Raw genomic sequence first — 22,238 nt, 5'->3', positions numbered from 1 at the left:
AAGACACAGCACAACAGGGATATTCACATGGTGTTCAACCTGAGTAGCAGCAATTCAATGAGACCACCTTTATTCATATGGTGGTCAACCTGAGTAGCAAGCAATTCGATGAGACCACCTTAAAATGATCTGAGCTTCACAGTGACCCCCCAGGAACATTCATTTCACTGCCTTCATCAGTGCACTGAGCAAGTGGCCAACACACTTCCTTGTAGTGAAGAATGTTGATGAGATACATTCAGGGTGCTCAGCAGGACCAAGCTGTCCAAATCAAACATCTCAGGTGGTGCAAGGCTGGCAACTCCAGGAGGATGACAGCATTCTGATGATATCAGCAGACAAGGGTAACTCTACAGTCACCCTACAGAAGGCAGACTATGACAGAAAGGTGTGACAGCTTCGCAAGGATCCAGCATAAAGACCAGTAGGAAGCGACCCCACAGACAAAGTGGACAAAAAGACCAGGGCTGTTCTGAAGGGGACTGGCATTCTGGAAAAGGTCATAAAGAAGCACCAGTGCCACCCAGACTGTATGGACTGCTCAGAGTTCAAAAAGGTGGGGCACCTCTGTGACCAATTGTCAGTAACATTTGCATGGCTACTTACCCCACAGCTACATACCTGAAGAACATGCTTCACCACATGTGAGTGAATGTGTATACCACATTCAGATCTCAAAAGATTTCTTAAGACTCTGACATTATGATCAGTTTCAGTGTGGTGTCCCTGTTCACCTGGGTTCCTCTGAATGACTCAATTAGGTTTAGCGTAGAAAATTCAGTGACGTTCTTCTGGATGCATTGAGGCACATTTTGATCTCGAAGTACTTCCTATATGGGGGCCAATTTTTTGATGGGCAGCCCTCTATCACCAGTCTTACCCAACCTGTTTATGAAAAGATTGGAATATGAGGCACTTACATCGGCCATTGAGGCACATTTTGATCTCGAAGTACTTCCTATATGGGGGCCAATTTTTTGATGGGCAGCCCTCCATCACCAGTCTGTAACAACAACGACGCTGTACTATTGTACAAATAAGTAAATTTTTTTCTTCTAATTTTTCGTTAAACTTGTGTATTTGATGTTCTGAATTCATTTCTTTTTTGTTTCATGCCATTGTGTTAAGAAGACTGTAGAAAATTTTCAATGTGAATATTATTGTTTATGTCAAATGTCAAGAAATATTGTAATAGAATTGAAATGTAACAAATGTTGAAACTGTTGTAACATGTTTAAAATTGTAACTGTGCGTCTGGTCCATATGTAGACAATGTGTTAGAATATGTAGAATGCAAAACCTCGGGTGAATACCCTGTCTGTAAGGGAGCGGTAGAAGGTGGATGGCAGGCGAGTGCGGGAAAATGCGCACGGGCACTGCACGGCACAATGGGCTCAGCAGTTAGTTGGAGTCTGGCATTGGTCTGAGCAACACCTTCTGGAGTGAGGAGGCTCTCCTGGAAGACGTAGTTTCATTGAGCCTCGGGTATGCCGTTCCAACGCCCACACAGCATGGCAAAATTCCATAGGCACTAAATGGAAAAGTATTGCGACGCTAAGAAGAATTAAAGTGCCGATACATCAAGAGCCATAGCTGTGGTTGTATGTGTGCTCTGTGCCTCGCCATCTCGCCGCCTGCCAACCGCCGCATCGATACAAGCAGGTTGAAACTTTTAGTACTGTATTCGTATGGACCATAGAATGAATTGTCTAATAATAACGTAAATTTTACCAGAACTCTCCCCTCATTTAATTATCCTCACAACTAACCTAGAGAGGGTCCTTTCCAAATGTTCTGCAACCCAAGTGTCCCGAAATGAAAAATTGAATTTTGTGCTAATAATAATTACTTGCAGACCTAATTATATTAGAATGGTGTTTAAAGAACTGTTTTGTAAATGAACCAGTAAACGAATAACGAAAGTCTAACAAAGTTGAAAGATAACTTTAATATTGATATAGTAATGAAGTTTAATTATTTCGAGACATATAAAGATATTTAAATGAGAAGTAAATAAGATAAAAAGAGTAGTAACTTATATACTGGAAATCTTGAGCGCATAATAATTTCAGTAATCAAATTTTTTATACAGTGATCATAACAGTTTTAGGGTGCTCCCCCCCCCCCCCCCCCCCTTTTATTCATGTGAATTCTGAAGTGTTCTAAATTGATTTGACTAGCAAAAGTTAAAGTTAATATAAAAGCCAAAATTTATCAGTGTTTTATCTTTATCAAAATTGACATTGTGTGTGTGACTCGAAAGTGCTGTTTCTAGGGTAACTTATGCCCAATTTTAATCAGATCAATAGACAGTGCGAAGTTTCGTAGTATACATTATAGTGTAGTCTTACGTATTTATGGTTTTTCCATATCAGTACAGAACGTGAAACTATCAGTTCAATAGATTTTCTGGTTCTAAAATTCTACTATATTATGCAGTGTTACTAGTTGTTGCTTTGCACGAATATCTGACAACTTGTACAGGGAAGAAACTCAGTTAATGCCTAATTAGGCTGGCGACCGTATTATTATTAAATTGGTAGCATCTTCAGTATTACTTTTGGTACATACTGACGTGTAATTGCATTTTGAACTTGCTTGACGGATCATTGTTATTACAGAGTGGGTGTAAGTCTGATTTGCCACCATTCAGGCACATGCGGTCAATATCTATACGAAAATCCTGTCTCGTAAGGTGAACCCCACTCACTTACCATAGTACAGGCTTTAATAAGTATTATGTGCCGCATGCGCACGTTACAAGTGGCTCCCGGTAACAGGACATCCAGTTGTTGTCGGTCACAAATTAACATGAATACCGAACAGTGGATGTTCAGTGGCACGAATTGCAATATTATTCAGTAAAGTAAATAGCAGTGAACGTCAAGTACGATAGTGAGGTGTAGTTTGCGTTCAGTATGGACATGAACATAGACACAGTAGATGTGCCGAGCGTAATGAAAGAAGCGGCTGGCAATGACAGGAGTTTACACGGCCAGATAACAGATGGCGTTAGTGGTAGACAATTGGCGTATATACAATACCACCACGAACATGTTAACAAACAGATTGAAATGCCAAGATTACCTAGAACACAGCAAGGAATAAAACAGGAAGTAGAGGGTGACTTTGTAGATGATAGTGGGTATGTGAATGAATCCGCTGACATGTTTGATTCACCACAGATAAAGAAAGAACCGAAAGAAAATTTGGAAGTAGGATTGGAACACACCGATTCCGTAGAACAAAACAGTGCGAAAATTTTAAGCTTGAACGACTTATTTGAACGGTTAACCAAACAAATTGCAGGACAGAATGATCAGCTTAAAACACACGTTGACGAGCAGCTTAAAACACAAGTTGGTCAGCTTAAAGTACAGGTCGAAAAACAAGGAATTAAAATTAGTAAACAAATAGACCAGGTAGAACAAAAGGTGGGTAATTTAAGTTCTGCAGTAATTACTATGAAGTCTGAAATTGACACAAGTAATAAAAATATGGATACTATGCAGGGGGAAATTGACGACATTAACAGTAGGTTTGATGTTGAATTTCTCAACATCCAAGAGAAAGTAGAGCCTCTAGTTGAAACAGAAGTAGACGAAAAAGTTTTCGGTCTTAAAACAGATCGTAAACGAATGCCAACATGGAATCTCACAGTTGAAAAAGGCAGTTTCAGATACTGAAAGAAATTTAGGCGAAAAAGTTATCGGTTGTGTGCAAAAGTGTGAACAAAATACATTGAAAATTCAAGGCAAAATTTTCGATCTCGAGAGTAAAATCAAAGATAGGCCTGGTGTTGTCTGTAATGGCACGCCACTTACGAAGCTGTTAGAAGGTGAGGAGCGCTTCGATCCCGCCAAGAAACATAACGGATGGCATCCATTGGATTTCATCAAAAATTGTGAGAGGATGTTTCCTGAACACTTGTCTGGTCAGGAGAAGGTAAACGTAGTAATTAGCGCCTTAGCAGGTGACGCTAAGCGCTGGGGAATTAACTTGAATACCGAACTAATGATGTTCGAAGAGTTTAAACAAAAGTTTACGGAAGAATACTGGTCCGAACAAAAACAGGATCATATGTGGCTCGGGTTTATCATGGCCAAACTTCATGATAACAGGGGCAGGAATTCTTTGAAAGATTTCTGCGAATATTGGTACCGAAAGTTGACACACTTAAGAGGGAGAAGATCCGATTCTGAAATCGTATGGGAGCTATATAAAAAGCTTCCAGAAGATTCGAAGAGATATGTGAGAAGCAATCACCGCAGCTTCCAAGCGTTTCTCGAAAGGGCCGAAGACGAAGACCACTGGCGTGAAGGTCGTGGCAATTATCGGAATTTTAGTAACAGAAATAATCGCAATAATGACGAGATAAATGACGTCAATGGGTTTCGCATCAACATGATACAGAGAGGTAGAGGCAGAGGAAGAGGAAGAGGGGGTTATTCAGGTCGCGGTAGAGGGTACACTGCGCAAATTAATAACAATGCGGGAAACTGATTTCCACGAACGTTGCGGGCCAAACGGAAGCGGACAGAACATACCGGCCCCGATTTAAGAAATGTTACCAGACTGACAGTAAAGTTATGAGACAGCTTAGAGACAGGCGTGGAATGACGCAATGTGTTGTTGCGAAACAAGCGTCAGGTGCGAGCGTATATGACTCATCTTCGCCCTGCACTGCACTACATGTTAACAGGCGAGTGGAGCATCAGAGGACAACGGCCCAGCCTAGCAGAACAGCTGTTCAGAGAGAAGCCGCTAGCAATGTGGCAGAATTAGGTACAAACATTGCCGTAAGAGCTGGCGAATGCATTATGAGTGGTAATTCCGTGGCGAAGGAAATAGTAGATGGAACAGTGGATATACAGAGAGGTGCGGTTGGCAGTGTTAGCAATGAAGTAAATGGCGAAAATGAATTAGCAGAAGTGAGTGATTGGCGTGTGCAGATCAACGATCTGTACAAGGGCCTCCAGCAATGTGAGTGGGAGGATTTTAAGAAGGAGTATGAAGCAAGGAGGTTAATTAGTGAAAAAAGAGATAGTAGGGACGTTGATAAGGTGACGTGGCCCGAATTTGAAGAGGAGAGAATAAATAGCGCCGCGCAAAGTACGCGTGCTGCCGATAGGACAATGATTAAAGATAGGAAGGAATTGGAGGATGAAATCCTAAGCATTGACGAGGAGGTAACTTCTGTTAACAATCCGCCAACAGTACAAGCTGTTACCGAAAGGCACCATGGGGAAGGGGCAGGTAATTGCCTAAGAGTAGTTGAAGTCCACAACGATTACACTAAATATGAAGTAACAGTGGATGTAAGTAAAGCTGATAATGAGGTTGTTTTGCGGAAAGAGGATACTGAGTTAAAATCAAAGCCTGACAAAAATGCAGAGGAAGAACTTAGTGCGTGTCTCAGAAAAGCTTTTATGTTAGAACCTGAAAGCGATCCAGAATGGTCGGATTCTGATGATGGTTCAGATGACGAGTATTTCGGTACTAGTGAAAATAATGGGAATACAGCTAATTGCGATATTGTACCTACTGATGACAAAGTTTCAAAACAACACCCAGATGTTGAGACTGAAAACAGAAAGAAGGAGCCACCGGACGACTCAGTGTTTATTTTGCAAAGAGTTCAAGTAAGCAAAGACTTTGAACTTCAGAAACCGAGAAAGCCACCAGATATAAATGGTTCACAGGTCAGGAACGTATCTTGGGACGATGTCACAGTCGACCAAGGTGCGTTGTGGAAAAAACAGGAAGGGGCATGATTTAGCGTCTGGGGAGATTTATATTGGACTTTGAGAATGTCATGAACACCTTACATCATGAAACTACTGGGTTCCCACCGGAAGACATTTTGTTAGGCAGCAGAAGTAAAAGTTGAATTGAGGAAAAACTAGAGTTTCCACCTTGTACAAGCTTGGGGTTGAGTCAAAAGAAAGAATTAGTCAGAAAAAGGGCAAAGCAAAAAGCTGAATCTAGATCTAAAAGACATGATAAAAATCTGAAAGTTTCAAAATTTAAAATTGGGGATTATATTCTTTTAAAAACCCATGAAAAATCTAGTGAACTGAACCATGAAATTTCCAAATTTAAATACATTTATAATGGACCGTATATAATACAGAACATTCCACACGGTAATGCTTACTACCTGATCTACCCAAAATCCAAGAGGCCTTTAGGTGTAAGAAACGTTGTGGACCTGAAACTGTAAGTTCCTTGGAGTGAGTGACGTAAGTACAATCAGAAAGCAATTTGCAGTAAATGTGCTGTATCTTATGCTGGAACTATTTTATTCTAAATGTCACAAATCTTTGTAAATGTATGTATACTAATGTCAGTGTGCTAATGTATTTATGTAAGTTTCAGATTACCAAATGTACTATAAATATAAAGGTGTACGGAAAAAAGGGCTGAAAAGAAAAGGCAAATGCTGCAAGCCAAATAAAAGATGGGACTGCCAAAAATCAAAGTGGGCAGTATATGAGTCATAATATAAAGGACTGCCAAACACCAAAGAGGGCAGATAAATAGTCAAAGGAGAATTGTAAGTGTGGTGCAGGTGATGTGATAAAATGATGCAAAATGGACTGCCCAAATCTGAATAATAGGCAGCAAATAGATGTAGTGATTTTTGTAAATAATATTGTGTGTTTATTAGGAAATAAGGAAATGACTGCTATTTAATGCTAGCAGCAACAAATTGTTTTATAGTGTATATAGGTATTTGTATATGCTTTGTAGTTAAGTGTTTGTGTTTCAGATTTTGATTTTATTTCTCTGAGAAATTTAACAATGATAAGCAATTTGCTATTTAAATCATGTTGTGATAGGAGGTTGGACTGTGCCAAAGGCACTTAAGTAAATGATAGGTAAATGTTCTCTATATATTAAAAAGTATAGACCTATATAATGTGAGTGAAAGGAAGTTTTCTGATATAAAATTTTATGATGGCACATTGACACAAAGATTCAGAACCCCTGTATAAATATAAAGTTTAGTGTTCCTATCAAATTTACACTTAGTGAAATTTACTGGAAACAGGGGCATGTGTAACAACAATGACGCTGTACTATTGTACAAATAAGTAATTTTTTTTCTTCTAATTTTTCGTTAAACTTGTGTAATTGATGTTCTGAATTCATTTCATTTTTGTTTCATGCCATTGTGTTAAGAAGACTGTAGACAATTTTCAATGTGAATATTATTGTTTATGTCAAATGTCAAGCAATATTGTAATAGAATTGAAATGTAACAAATGTTGAAACTGTTGTAACATGTTTAAAATTGTAACTGTGCGGGTGAATACCCTGTCTGTAAGGGAGTGATAAAAGGTGGATGGCAGGCGAGCACGGGAAAATGCGCACGGGCACTGCACGGCACATTGGGCTCAGCAGTTAGTTGGAGTCTGGCATTGGTCTGAGCAACACCTTCTGGAGCGGGGAGGCTCTCCTGGAAGACGTAGTTTCATTGAGCCTCGGGTATGCCATTCCAACGCCCACACAGCATGGCAAAATTCCATAGGCACTAAATGGAAAAGTATTGCGACGCTAAGAAGAATTAAAGTGCCGATACATCAAATGGTTCAAATGGCTCTGAGCACTATGGGACTCAACTGCTGAGGTCATTAGTCCCCTAGAACTTAGAACTAGTTAAACCTAACTAACCTAAGGACATCACAAACATCCATGCCCGAGGCAGGATTCAAACCTGCGACCGTAGCGGTCTTGCGGTTCCAGACTGCAGCGCCTTTAACCGCACGGCCACTTCGGCCGGCTGCCGATACATCAAGAGCCATAGCTGTGGTTGTATGTGTGCTCTGTGCCTCGCCATCTCGCCGCCTGCCAACCGCCGCATCGATACAAGCAGGTTGAAACTTTTAGTACTGTATTCGTATGGACCATAGAATGAATTGTCTAATAATAACGTTAATTTTACCAGAACTTTCCCCTCATTTAATTATCCTCACAACTAACCTAGACAGGGTCCTTTCCAAATGTTGTGCAACCCAAGTGTCCCGAAATGAAAAATTGAATTTTGTGCTAATAATAATTATTTGCAGACCTAACTATAGTAGAATGGTGTTTAAAGAACTGTTTTGTTAATGAACCAGTAAACGAATAATGAAGGTCTAACAAAGTTGAAAGATAACTTTAATATTGATATAGTAATGAAGTTTAATTATTTCGAGACAGATATAAAGGTATTTAAATGAGAAGTAAATAACATAAAAAGAGTAGTAACTTATATACTGAAAATCTTGAACGCATAATAATTTCAGTAATCAAATTTTTTATACAGTGATCATAACACCGCGCCCGGGGTCCCGGGTTTGATTCCCGGCGGGGTCAAGGATTTTCGCTGCCTCGTGATGACTGGGTGTTGTGTGCCGTCCTTAGGTTATTTAGGTTTAACTAGGGGACTGATGACTATAGATGTTAAGTCCCATAGTGCTCAGAGCCATTTGAACCATTTTTTTGATCGTAACAGTTTCAGGGTCCTCCCCCCCCCCCCCCTTTTATTCATGTGAATTCTGAAGTGTTCTAAATTACTTTGACCAGCAAAAGTTAAAGTCAATATAAAAGCCAAAATTTATCAGTGTTTTATCTATATCAAAACTGACATTGTGTCTGTGACTTGAAAGTGCTGTTTCTAGGGTAACCTATGCCTGATTTTAATCAGATCAATAGACAGTATGAAGTTTGGTAGTATACATTATAGTGTAGTGTTATGTATTTATGATTTTTCCATATCAGTACAGAACGTGAAACTATCAGTTCAATAGATTTTCTGGTTCTAAAATTCTACTATATTATGCAGTGTTACTAGTTGTTGCTTTGCACGAATATCTGACAACTTGTACAGGGAAGAAACTCAGTTAAGGCCTAATTAGGCTGGCGACTGTATTATTATTAAATTGGTAGCATCTTCAGTGTTACGTTTGGTACATACTGATGTGTAATTGCATTTTGAACTTGCTTGACGGATCATTGTTATTACAGAGTGGGTGTAAGTCTGATTTGCCACCATTCAGGCACACGTGGTCAATATCTATACGAAAATCCTGTCTCGTAAGGTGAACCCCACTCACTTACCATAGTACAGGCTTTAATGAGTATTGTGTGCCCCATGCGCACGTAAGTCTTACCCAACCTGTTTATGAAAAGATTGGAATATGAGGCACTTACATCAGCCACAAATCAACCAAAATGATTTTTAGGTATGTGGATGACATTTGTGATCTGGGCCCATCACAGGGAGAAGCTCAATGATTTCCAGGATCATCTGTATTCATGTCGCCCTACCATGAAATTCAGCATAGATCTGGAGAACGATGGACTACTCCCATTCCTGGATGTACTAGTCAAAAGGAAGGCAGAAGGCACCTTTGGGCTTAGTGTGTATTGCAGACATACTCACACTGACTTACAACTACAAACCAATAGTTGCCACCATGTGGCACAGAAAAGCAGCGTGCTCAGGTTCTAGTCCATTGGGCACAGATCCAACAGTTTGGGATGGAAGTAGAACACTTACAATTGGTGTTCTGGAATAAAGAATACTCTTCCAGAGATATTCAGAAGGCACTTCCCCTTGCCACTCCACCAAAGGATCCAGAAGAAGAACAAGAAGAGATGAAGAGGGTGACAGATCTTCCATATGCTGAACCAATCTCTGCCAAAATCAGCAGCAGAATTCTCTTGCAACACAACATCAAAAGCATATTCCGCTCACCTACTAAAATTGGAGCACTGCTGGGAAATGTAAAGGATGAGCTGGGGCTATGGAAACCAGGTATTTACAATATACCATGCCACTGTGGGATGTCACACATCAGCCAGACCACCAGGATGGTGGACACAAGGTGTAAAGAACACCTGAAGCATACCAGACATAGATAGGCAACCAAATCAAAAACAGTGGGGCACTGACTAGAACTAGCTTACTTGGTGAACTACAGTGACACCAAGATTGTGACACAGACCCCAAGACAGTGGGACAGTGTCATAAAATAATGCATCAAAATCAAGGTCACAGATAATCTCATCAGCCGTGATCCTAGATGCCACCTCAGCACCATCTGAAATCCAGCTCTCGAGCTTCTGAAAACACAATGGAGACAACATTAAGATTCCATAGGAAATAGAAATGGTAGTGGAGACTGGGAAAATAGTCCGGACACAGCAGCAGACACTACAGACCAGAGGTGACACATCACTAGACAGGTCCAACAGCATACATTATATTTTTCTATTATTAAATTATTATGGTAATTCAGCAGTTTATTGTTGTTACATTAAAGTATTACATATACATATCTGTGACATATTAAACACCGGATCCATGCCTGACATGAATTAAAAGATAAAGGAGCACTATTTGTATGCAACTGGTTTCTTCAATATTGGTTTATACCAAGTATAGCCATTGGCAAGTGATAAAGGTCAAAATTTTCTTCACAGTAACAGGAAGAGACATCAGTGTTTTCTCTTCTTCAAATTGGCACCTACTTTGTTGATGTTGTTGACATTTACCTACATCTACGTGTACATGATTACTATGCAATGCATATTCAAGTGCCTGGCAGACAATTCTTTGAACCACAATCAGACTATTTCTCTACTGTTTCACTGTCTAACAGCACTTGGGAAAATTAGCACTTAAGTTATTTTGTACAAATTTTCATTTCTCCTATTTTCTTGTGACGATAATTTATCCCTATGTAGGTTGGCAACAGTAAAATATTTTCATGTTCAGAAGAGAAATATGGTGATTGAAATTTCATGAAAAGATCTCATCACCATGAAACTTACCTTTGTTTTAATGATTTCCACCCCCATCTTGGTGATGATATCAATAACGCCGTCTCCCGTATTTCATGATAACAGAAAACAGGCTACATTTTTTGGACTTTTTCCATGTCCTGCATCAATCCTATCTGGTAATGATCCCATTCCACATGGTAGTACTCTAGCAGAGGTCAGACAAGCATAGTGCAAGCAGTCTCTTTAGTAGACCTGTTTCATCTACATCTACATCTACATCCATACTCTGCAAGCCACCTGATGGTGTGTGGTGGAGGGAACCTTGAGTACCTCTATTGGTTCTCCCTTCTATTCCAGTCTCGTATTGTTCGTGGAAAGAAAGATTGTCGGTACGCCTCTGTGTGGGTTCTAATCACTGATTTTATTCTCATGGTCTCCTCGTGAGATATACGTAGGAGGGAGCAATATACTGCTTGACTCCTCGGTGAAGGTATATTCTCGAAACTTCAACAAAAGCCTGTACCCAGCTACTGAGTGTCTCTCTTGCAGAGTCTTCCACTGGAGTTTATCTATCACCTCTGTAAACCTTCCGCGATTATGAAATGATCCTGTAACAAAGTGTGCTGCTCTCCGTTGGATCTTCTCTATCACTTCTATCAACCCTATCTGGTATGGATCTCACACCGATGAGCAGTATTCAAACAGTGGGCGAACAATTGTACTATAACCTACTTCCTTTGTTTTGAGACTGCATTTCCTTAGGATTCTTCCAATGAATCTCAGTCTGGCATCTGCTTTACCGATGATTAATTTTATATGGTCATTCTATTTTAAATCACTGGTAATGCCTACTCCCAGATAATTTATGGAATTAACTGCTTCCAGTTGCTGACCTGCTATATTGTAGCTAAATGATAAAGGATCTTACTTTCTATGTATTCGCAGCACATTACACTTGTCTACATTGATATTCAATTGCCATTCCTTGCACCATGCGTCAATTCGTTGCAGATCCTCCTGCATTTCAGTACAAGTTTCCATTGTTACAACCTCTCGATACACCACAGCATCATCTGCAAAAAGCCTCAGTGAACTTCCGATGTCATCCACAAGGTCATTTATATATATATTGTGAACAGCAGCAGTTCTACAACACTCCCCTGTGGCTCACCTGAAATCACTCTTACTTCGGAAGACTTCTCTCCATTGAGAATGACATGCTGTGTTCTGTTATTTTTTAAGTGTTCTGACAATTGAACACAGTCTTCGGTTTACCTTCCCCATGACTTTATCTATGTAGTTACTCCAGTTTAAGTTGTTCATAACTATAGTTTCTAGGTAATTAGCTGAATTGACAGATTTTAAATTTGTGTGTTTTATTGCATATCTATAATTTAATAGATTTCTCTTTGTACTCATGTGGATGAACTCACACTTTTCCTCATCCAGAGAAATTTCCAGTTCTTGCACCGTAGGGATATTGTGCCTAAGTCATTTTGCAATTGGTTTAAATTTTGTAACGACTCTAATAAATAGTATATCACAGAATTATCTGCAAACAATCTAAGATGGCTGCTCAGTTAGTCTCCTAAATGTAAGATATAGATTAGAAACAGCAGATGGCCTGTAACACTTCGTTGGGAGATGCCAGATATCACTTTTGATTTACTCAATGATTGTCCATGAATTACTACACACTTTGCCCCTTCTGACAGGAAACCATCAACATAGTCACACAACCAAAGCAATATTCCATAGGCACACAGTTTTATTAGAAAAAAAAAATGGAAATGAGCGTTTGGTGTCATTGGCCAGGAGGCCCCTGGCAGGGCAGGTCCGGCCGCTTTGGTGCAGGTCTTATTACATTTGACGCCACATTGGCCGACCTGCGCACCAGATGGGAATGAAATGATGATGAAGACAATACAACACAACACCTCCCTGAGCTGAGAAAATCTTTGACCCAGCCAGGAATCGAACCTGGGCCCGTAGGATGGCAATCTGTCATGCTGACTACTCAGCTATCGGGACGGACCAGTTTCATTAGAGGTTTCTTGTGAGGAAAGATGTCAAAAACCTTCTTGCAGTCCAGAAACATGAAGTCAACCTGAGATCCCCCATCACAGCACTCATTAATTTGTGTAAATAAAGAGCTTGTTGTGTTTCACAAGATTGATATTTTCTGAAACCATGCTGACTCTGTGTCAATAGAACATTACCTTTGAGGTAATTCATAATGTTTGAATGAAGTATATGCTCCATATTCTACTGTAAACTGACGTCGGTTACATGGATCAAAACACTATGAAATGACCGTAACTGTGACGCTGTCTGGACCAGGACACTTGCCTTATTAAGAGCTTTAAGATGCTTTGTTACAATGTAGATATCTACTTCTAAGTTAGTCATGTTGCCAGTTGTTCTTCATTTGAATTCTCGGATATTTACTACATCTTAAATGGTGAAATAATTTGGGAGAACTGTTTAATAACTCTGCTTTAGTGCTGATTTCTGTGGTAATATTATGATTGGTACTGTGCAGTGAAGCTAATGAGTGTGTCTTGCCGCTGGTGAACCTATTGACATTTTCAGTTGGATTTCAAGACACAGATGTGCTGTGGAGGCTATTAAAAGCATGTCACACTGAACTCACACTATGTTTTGGGCTTCAGTACACCATTATTAATCTTGGAGATTTTATATTCTTTTAAATTTGGCATGCTTTTTTTGTTGTTTCTGCAACAGTGTTCTGAGGTGTTTCGTGTATCATGAGGGATTGGTACAACCTTGTATTTATTTATTTTGTATAAATCTATTAATTGCCACAGATACTCAGATACTATTTCTTTGAATTCAGGCCACACCTGGTGTACATTTACTTAGCTAGTTGGGAAAAAGTGGAGACTGTCTTTCTTGGAAGACGTCAAGTGAAATTTTTTTTTTTTTTTTTTAATGATACATTTTTCGTTTACTTTCAGTGGATATGGATGTTGCATTGTTCGGTATCACTACAACAATCTTGTGATCACTAATCCATCACAATGCTCCCTATTTTGGATTGTTTGTTGCTAAGAGATAATTTTTGTTTTTGCAAACATTTAAACTTTTTGAGGGCTCCTGAATTAATTGCTCAAAGTAACTTTTGGAGGGAGCATTTAGTACAATTTCTGACAATCTTTTACGCTACCACCAGCTTTGAACATGTATTTTCACTGACATATTGAGGGTATAGTATGGTCTGGTACTGTCCAAAATCAGTTTTATCCCATCCTATGTGTGAGAGAAGCTGCTTTATGTTTATTTAAGTGTTTGTTTCTTGCCAAGACAGGGATAAATATTATTTACTGTACTTGCAAACTAAATTTTGATATTATGAAGACTAGTGTTGCAGTTAAGTGCTACATTTGTGCTGCTTCAGACAATGGTTACTTATGTAACTGCATCTACATCTATACTCTGCAAATGACTGTGCGATACATGGCAGGGGGTACATCCTATTGTACCAGTTATTAGGGTTTCTTCCTGTTCCATTAATGTTTGGAGTGCTGGAGGAAAGGTTGTCTGAAAGCCTTTGTGTGCGCAGTAATTATTCTCATCTTATCCTCACAATCAATATGTGAGCAACACATAGGGGATTCTTGAACATTCCTAGAGTAATAATTGAAAGCCTGTTCTCGAAACTTTATTAATAGATTTTCTTGTGATAGTTGACATCTATCTTCAAGAATCTTCCAGTTCAGTTCCATCAGTGTCTCTGTGACACTCTCCCATGGACTGAACAAATAACAAATACTGATGCTTCAAACAATATAAGCTCCAAAATAGATGAATTGGAAATCATTGTGTCAGAATGTGAAAATATTAAAGTTGTTTGTTTAAATAAGCACTGATTTATTAAGGACACAGTTAAAATTTTAAATGAAATAGGGAACTTTAGCTTAGCAAGTATCTTCAGCAGAAGAAAGAAGTCATGTGGAGCCTCATGTACACTTCTACACAGTGATATAAATTATGAGACCAGAAATTGTTTTAATTATTTAAATGAAGAATATGTGTTTTAGAGCTGTTGTGTAGAAATAGTGGACTCACTAGAAAATGTTATTATAATCTCAATATACAGAATTTCAGAGATGTCAACAAAAGAACTGTTTTTGTCTAAGCTTCAAATTATGCTAGAGCCTTTGTAGGGAAAAATATAAAAAATTTAATAGCTGCTGAATTTAATATTAATATCACATGTGATGGTAGCTCTGCTTCAAGATTCACTAACTTAGTAAAGGAATATTGTTTAAAATTGAATTTCTTGGAATCTACCAGAGCTAATGACCAGTCAGTAACCTGTATTGACAATATTCTCACTAATTATGTATATGATGTGTATACATTTTGTCTAGATCTAGGTATTTCAGATTATTGTGTATTGTTCATTGAGCAACAGAATGACAAATGAATTAAAGTGGATTACACAGGGCACAAAAATTTCCAGTTTAAGGAAAAGCCAACTCCACAGAGAATTAAAATGTAATAAAGATATTAATTTCATATTTAAAATAGTGTCAAGGCAGCAAAACAACTGGCAAATAATAGGGTAAATTTAAATCATAAAAATAAGACAAACGCTGTGTGCTCAGTCATTAAATCTGAGTTAGATGTTAAGTCTGTAACTTAGAAATTTCAAAAATTTTCATTGAAGGAAATACTACTGTAAGTCCAACTCAAATACCAAATTACTTTAATGAATTATTTCTAAATGTAGGGAAGTCTGATGTGGATGTAACAGATTACCACAGCAATATAAATCCTGTTGGCCTAAGTGAAAACTCTGAAAACTTTACAAAATTTTTAAAAGTTTCTGTGGAGGATGTAAAAAATGCTATTCTAACATTAAGAAACAAAAAATCTGCATGTTCCGATGGAATACCCAGAAAATAAAATTGCAAACCCACTAGCTCAAATTATAAATCAATGTTTTGAAGCGGACTGTTTCCCAGAGGCACTAAAATATGTTAAAGTCAAACCACTCTTCAAGAAGGGGTCAAGAGAGATCATGAGAAATTATCATCCTATGTCAAATCTGCCAGTCATATCTAAAATATTTGAATAATTTGCTTGTTGCTCAAATCCAAAATTTCATTGCAAAATATTCTGTTATTCTATACAATCAATTTAGTTTTAGCAGCAGAAAAACACCATAGATGATGTGAACAGTTTCACTGAGGAAATTAGACAAGAGAAATCAGGTGACAGGAATTTTCTGTGCCCTCACAAAGGCGTTTGATTCAGTGAACCACACACTGCTTGTTTACAAACTTGAAAAGTATGGCATTAGCAGCAGTGTCCTACAATGGCTTAAAACATACTTATCAAACAGAAAGTATAGCGTTAGCATCTCTTTAAATGGCGCATATTATTTTTCTGAGCAGAAAAAAATACACTCCTGGAAATGGAAAAAAGAACACATTGACACCGGTGTGTCAGACCCACCATACTTGCTCCGGACACTGCGAGAGGGCTGTACAAGCAATGATCACACGCACGGCACAGCGGACACACCAGGAACCGCGGTGTTGGCCGTCGAATGGCGCTAGCTGCGCAGCATTTGTGCACCGCCGCCGTCAGTGTCAGCCAGTTTGCCGTGGCATACGGAGCTCCATCGCAGTCTTTAACACTGGTAGCATGCCGCGACAGTGTGGACGTGAACCGAATGTGCAGTTGACGGACTTTGAGCGAGGGTGTATAGTGGGCATGTGGGAGGCTGGGTGGACGTACCGCCGAATTGCACAACACGTGGGGCGTGAGGTCTCCACAGTACATCGATGTTGTCGCCAGTGGTCGGCGGAAGGTGCACGTGCCCGTCGACTTGGGACCGGACCGCAGCGACGCACGGATGCACGCCTAGACCGTAGGATCCTACGCAGTGCCGTAGGGGACCGCACCGCCACTTCCCAGCAAATTAGGGTCACTGTTGCTCCTGGGGTATCGGCGAGGACCATTCGCAACCGTCTCCATGAAGCTGGGCTACGGTCCCGCACACCGTTAGGCCGTCTTCCGCTCACGCCCCAACATCGTGCAGCCCGCCTCCAGTGGTGTTGCGACAGGTGTGAATGGAGGGACGAATGGAGACGTGTCGTCTTCAGCGATGAGAGTCGCTTCTGCCTTGGTGCCAATGATGGTCGTATGCATGTTTGGCGCCGTGCAGGTGAGCGCCACAATCAGGACTGCATACGACCGAGGCACACAGGGCCAACACCCGGCATCATGGTGTGGGGAGCGGTCTCCTACACTGGCCGTACACCACTGGTGATCGTCGAGGGGACACTGAATAGTGCACGGTACATCCAAACCGTCATCGAACCCATCGTTCTACCATTCCTAGACCGGCAAGGGAACTTGCTGTTCCAACAGGACAAAGCACATCCGCATGTATCCCGTGCCACCCAACGTGCTCTAGAAGGTGTAAGTCAACTACCCTGGCCAGCAAGATCTCCGGATCTGTCCCCCATTGAGCATGTTTGGGACTGGATGAAGCGTCGTCTCACGCGGTCGGCACGTCCAGCACGAACGCTGGTCCAACTGAGGCGCCAGGTGGAAATTGTGTGGCAAGCCGTTCCACAGGACTACATCCAGCATCTCTACGATCGTCTCCATGGGAGAATAGCAGCCTGCATTGCTGCGAAAGGTGGATATACACTGTACTAGTGCCGACATTGTGCATGCTCTGTTGCCTGTGTCTATGTGCCTGTGGTTCTGTCAGTGTGATCATGTGATGTATCTGACCCCAGGAATGTGTCAATAAAGTTTCCCCTTCCTGGGACAATGAATTCACGGTGTTCTTATTTCAATTTCCAGGAGTGTATGTCAGAGTGTTCCACAAGGCTCCATATTAGACCCAGTCCTATTTCTCTTCTATGTTAATGACTTACCATTAAATATCAGCTCCCCATCAGCTCTGTTCACAGATGATACGTCTGTCTTAGTTTAAAATCAGGATTCAGTTAAAATTCGCAAATCTGTGATCAGTACCCTCAGTACCTTAGAAACTTAGCTTCAGCTAAATGGATTGAATCTAAATATGTCTAAGGCACATGATGCAATTCAAAACCAAACAGTCAAATTGTGTGCAGATTAAGATTGTTCACAACAACCAAGATATAGAAGAAGTTGACTCAGTCAAATTATTAGTTTTAAATGAAGGTAAAAACTTGAGCTGGCAGGCACTCATAGAAAAACTGGCAAACATACTGAGCAGCTTTGCAATTACAATGGAAATGTTATCAACTGTAACTGACATGAACACATGAATAGTAGCCTATAAAAGTTACTTTGAATCCATTATTAGGTATGGTACTGGTTTATGAGGTAATTCAATAAACATAGTGCGGATACTAAAAATACAGAAATGTTTGAAATATGTGCACGGCAAATCATAAAGACCCATGTCATCCATTATTTAGAAAACTTAAAACATTAACTCTCCCATTTCTATGCATATGTGAGGGTATTATATTTTTGTACACCAAACATGAATTATTTGAGATAAACCATCTTGTCCATTCACGTGATACTAGAAACAAAGAAAATTTCATGCTTCCCACCCACTGCCTCAGACTGTATGCCCAGGGACCTCAATACATGGGAATGAAAATCTGTAATAAATTAAAAGGGAACATGTTAATGCAGATGAATTTACATCCACTTAAAAGTAAGTTATATGAGGCATTTACACTGAAATTTTATTACTCAGTGGAAGAAATTCACATAGGACAAACTGGAAATTTGAGCTGGTATACAATGTGTTACATACTCCAAGAAATATTATTATAGTGTTATTATTTATTTTAGTGCTATTATTTATCAGTGTAACAATCATTGCAATTGTATTATAAATTTTTGACATAGCTCCTGTACGCAAACCACATGGATTGCAAATGTACATCATGAGGTGAATAAAACTCAGTTCACAAACTGGTGATGATTTGTGCTGCCCTTCTCTGTATATTGGTCTTATCTGGTATTCTAGAACTGGTCACATGACTGATTTGTAAGCAATCTCTTTAGTAGATTGATTGCTCTTCCCCAGTATTCTACCAATAAACTTAAGCCTACCATCTGCTTTACCCACGACTGAAACTATATATCCCCAAAAAGTGTTACACACAGACAACTGTATGAGTTGGCTGATTCCAACAGTGATTCATTGATATTATAGTCATAGAATACAACATTTTTCTTTTATGAAGTGTTAAATTTTACGTTTCTGAACATTTAGAGGAAGTTGCCAATCTCTGCACCACTTTTAAATCTTATCAAGTTCTGACTGTATATCAATGAGTTTCTTTCAGACAGTACTTCATTATATATAACTGTATCATCTGCTAAAAACCTGATTTTACTATTAATATTGTCTGCAAGATCATTGCTATACAACATGAACAGCAAGGGCCTTAACACACTTCCCTGGAGCACACCTGACCTACATCTGCTGATGACTCTCCATCCAAGATAACATGCCAAATCATGCCTACCAAAAAGTCCTCAGTGCAGTCACAAATTTCACTTGATACCCATAGGATTGTACTTTTGACAATAACACACACATATACTGTTAAATTAAAAGGAATCTTGTAAAAGTTATTTCAGAAGTAACATTGATTAATCCTATAGAGGTCCAGACAACTTTGTGAGGCAGTCACACACATCCACACACTGAAAAGAACATTTTAAAGTGTTTCAATACTCTAATAACATACCTTAATTATGTGAGCAAGGCATGTGCACTGATAAAGATGCAAAGAGTGATCTAGTCTCTCTGAAAGCCAGTTACACAACAGCTGAATTTGTGCTGTGTACCATTGCTGTAAAATGAAAAAAAGAAAATAATTACATGTACATGAGCATAAAAACAGTAAGTCCAGGCACTCTAAAATATACAATAACATCTACTTTTCTGATACAGCCTTTTGAAAATTTAATGTTTTGGTATCAGACACTCCTAAAATGAAATATATTATATTATTTACAAAGTTATTAAATAACTGTACAGCTTTATGCATTACATCTTAACTATTCATATCTGTGTTGCTCTTAACAGTGTGCACATGCATGCCCACACACACACACACACACACACACACACACACACACACAGAATGTTAGGGGTATAAATGCAGATACTGTGATCATTGGTATCTTAACATGTACCCACTCCAGTGTGCTTGTTGTTTCTCCTCTGCTTCTGACAGTCTTCTTGCAAACAGATCAAATAATTTACTACCTGATGTTTTCTGCATGGTCATCACTGCACCGCTAAGTGGACTATGACTGCCCATAAAAACTAACCATTTTGTATCCACATGCCCACACTTCAACACCTGGCTTGCTGCCCAGGGGAAAATAAACGTTAATGCTGTATGTACTTGTAAGTACTAACCAACCTAAGAACACACTACTCCTAATTGCTATAATTCTTAATCTGCAAATGATGTAAATTCTACTGTGATGTTGTTCAGTACACTGTCCACAGGCACCAATAAAAATATCTGAACTTATACCCTACTACCCTGTGTGTGTGTGTGTGTGTGTGTGTGTGTGTGTGTGTGTGTGTGTGTGTGTGTGTGTGCATCTATGGACATGCGTCTATGGTCTAATAATATGATAAGGTCCAATCATGAATAATAACATAGGAATCTAAGTAAGCTACTATGAGCAGCACTGTGAATTCGTTATTAAAGCAAAGATCGACATGAAGCCAACACTCATCACAATGGTACAAGTTTACATGGCAACTAGCTTCAGAGATGGCAAAGAAATTGAAGAAATGTGTGATTACTTAAGGGACATGAAAATTTAATTGTGATGAGGGACTGCAATTTGATTGCAGGAAAAGGAAGTGGAGGAAAAGAAGTATGTGAATATGCATTGGGAGAAGTGAATAGAAAGGAACTCACTTGGCAGATTTTTCATGGAGCATAATTTAATCACTGCTAATACTTTGTATAAGAATGATGAAAGAAGGTTGTGCATGTGGAAGAGACAGAGATTTTGGAACCAGATTTAGGATTGTAACACATTTCCAGGAGCAGATGTGGACTCTTGACTACAATTTATTGGTTATGACGTGTAGATTAAAACTGCGAGAAGGTGGGAAAGTAAAGAGAAGCAACCTGGATAAGTTAAAACAACCAGAGGTTGTCAAGTTTCAGAGGGAGCTTTAGGCAACAGTTGACTACTACAGGAGAAAGGAACACAGTAGAAGATGAATGTGTAGCTTTGAGAGATAAAATAGTGAAGGTAGCAGAGTATAAAATATGTAGAAAGACAAGGTCCATTAGAAATCCTTGAATATTACAGGCAATGGCAGCCATATGACAATTCATGGAAGTGGAGGGGGGGGGGGGCACACAAGACCTGGGGGTATGGAGTATTTTTAATATTTTTGGAGATGAATGTAGACTTGTAAGTAGCCATAAAAAAGTTCCACTTCTGACACTATTAAAACCAGTGTAATACTGACTTTAAAACATTCTCTTGAAAGAAAAACACCTGACTACACTACACTTTTTCTTTTCCTGAGAGCTGGTGGGGCTGGGGGCATAGTTCCTCTTTGCACCTAGGCATAGGTATCCCTGAATACAGAAAATAATTGATGGAAGGCAAAAATATAAAAATGTAGCAAATGAAGCAGGCAAAATGGAATAAAAACATCTAAAAAATGAGACTGACAGGTAGTGCAAATTGGCTAAGCAGTAATGGCTAGAGGAAAAATTGAGGATAATACAACACGTATCACTAGGGGAAAGACAGAGACCATGTATAGGAAAATTAAAGAGATCTTTGGAGAAAACATGTGCAGGTGCATGAACATGAAGAGTTCAGATGGAAACCAGTACTAAGTGAAGTAGGAAAAGCTGAAAGGTGGAAGCCCTATATGGAGGGGCTATACAAGGGAAATGAAGCTGAAAGCATTATTATAGAAAGGGAAGAGAACATAGAAGAAGATGAGATGGGAGAAGAATATGACAGAACACTGACCTAGGTCAAGAAAATGCTACATGAGTAGATTACGTTCTTTCAGAATTATTGAGATTCTAGGAGCCAGCCATGACAAAATTATTGCACCTGGTGTGTAAGACATGAAACAGGTCTCTACTGCACACATTAACAACTGGAAATGCCAACAAAATGCTTCAAACAAAGTTCACCACAACTTAAAACTCAATGAATACACAGCAATAAGAAGCTAAAGTTGATACTGTGATATAAGAAAATGTCTTGAATGCTGTTTATATTTCTTTTATAAGCTGCTGTTGATAGCAGAATAAATACTCTTAATTTATCATACCTAAATATCACTGAAACCAGAGCATTTATTCTTTAAACTGACCCTAGTTTTTTAAAGAGTTAACTTGCTGTTCTAAATGAAAAGTCTGTAATGACACATTGTATTAGTCATGTTATAGCGT

General features: G+C 39.2%; 1 protein-coding gene across 1 annotated transcript in view; it reads right to left on the bottom strand.

Annotated features, from left to right (window-relative positions):
- LOC126248390 (calcium-dependent secretion activator-like) overlaps nt 1-22,238 on the bottom strand; it is a 1,500,396-nt gene that overhangs the window by 117,485 nt on the left and 1,360,673 nt on the right. The window contains exon 30 of the mRNA XM_049949341.1: nt 19,527-19,631. Coding sequence (XP_049805298.1) covers nt 19,527-19,631 — 105 coding nt within the window. The remainder of the gene's footprint in view (nt 1-19,526; nt 19,632-22,238) is intronic.

This window comes from Schistocerca nitens, chromosome 3 (genome assembly GCF_023898315.1).
Source record: "Schistocerca nitens isolate TAMUIC-IGC-003100 chromosome 3, iqSchNite1.1, whole genome shotgun sequence".
Lineage (NCBI taxonomy): Eukaryota > Metazoa > Arthropoda > Insecta > Orthoptera > Acrididae > Schistocerca > Schistocerca nitens.
This window is presented reverse-complemented; position numbering and strand designations above follow the sequence as displayed.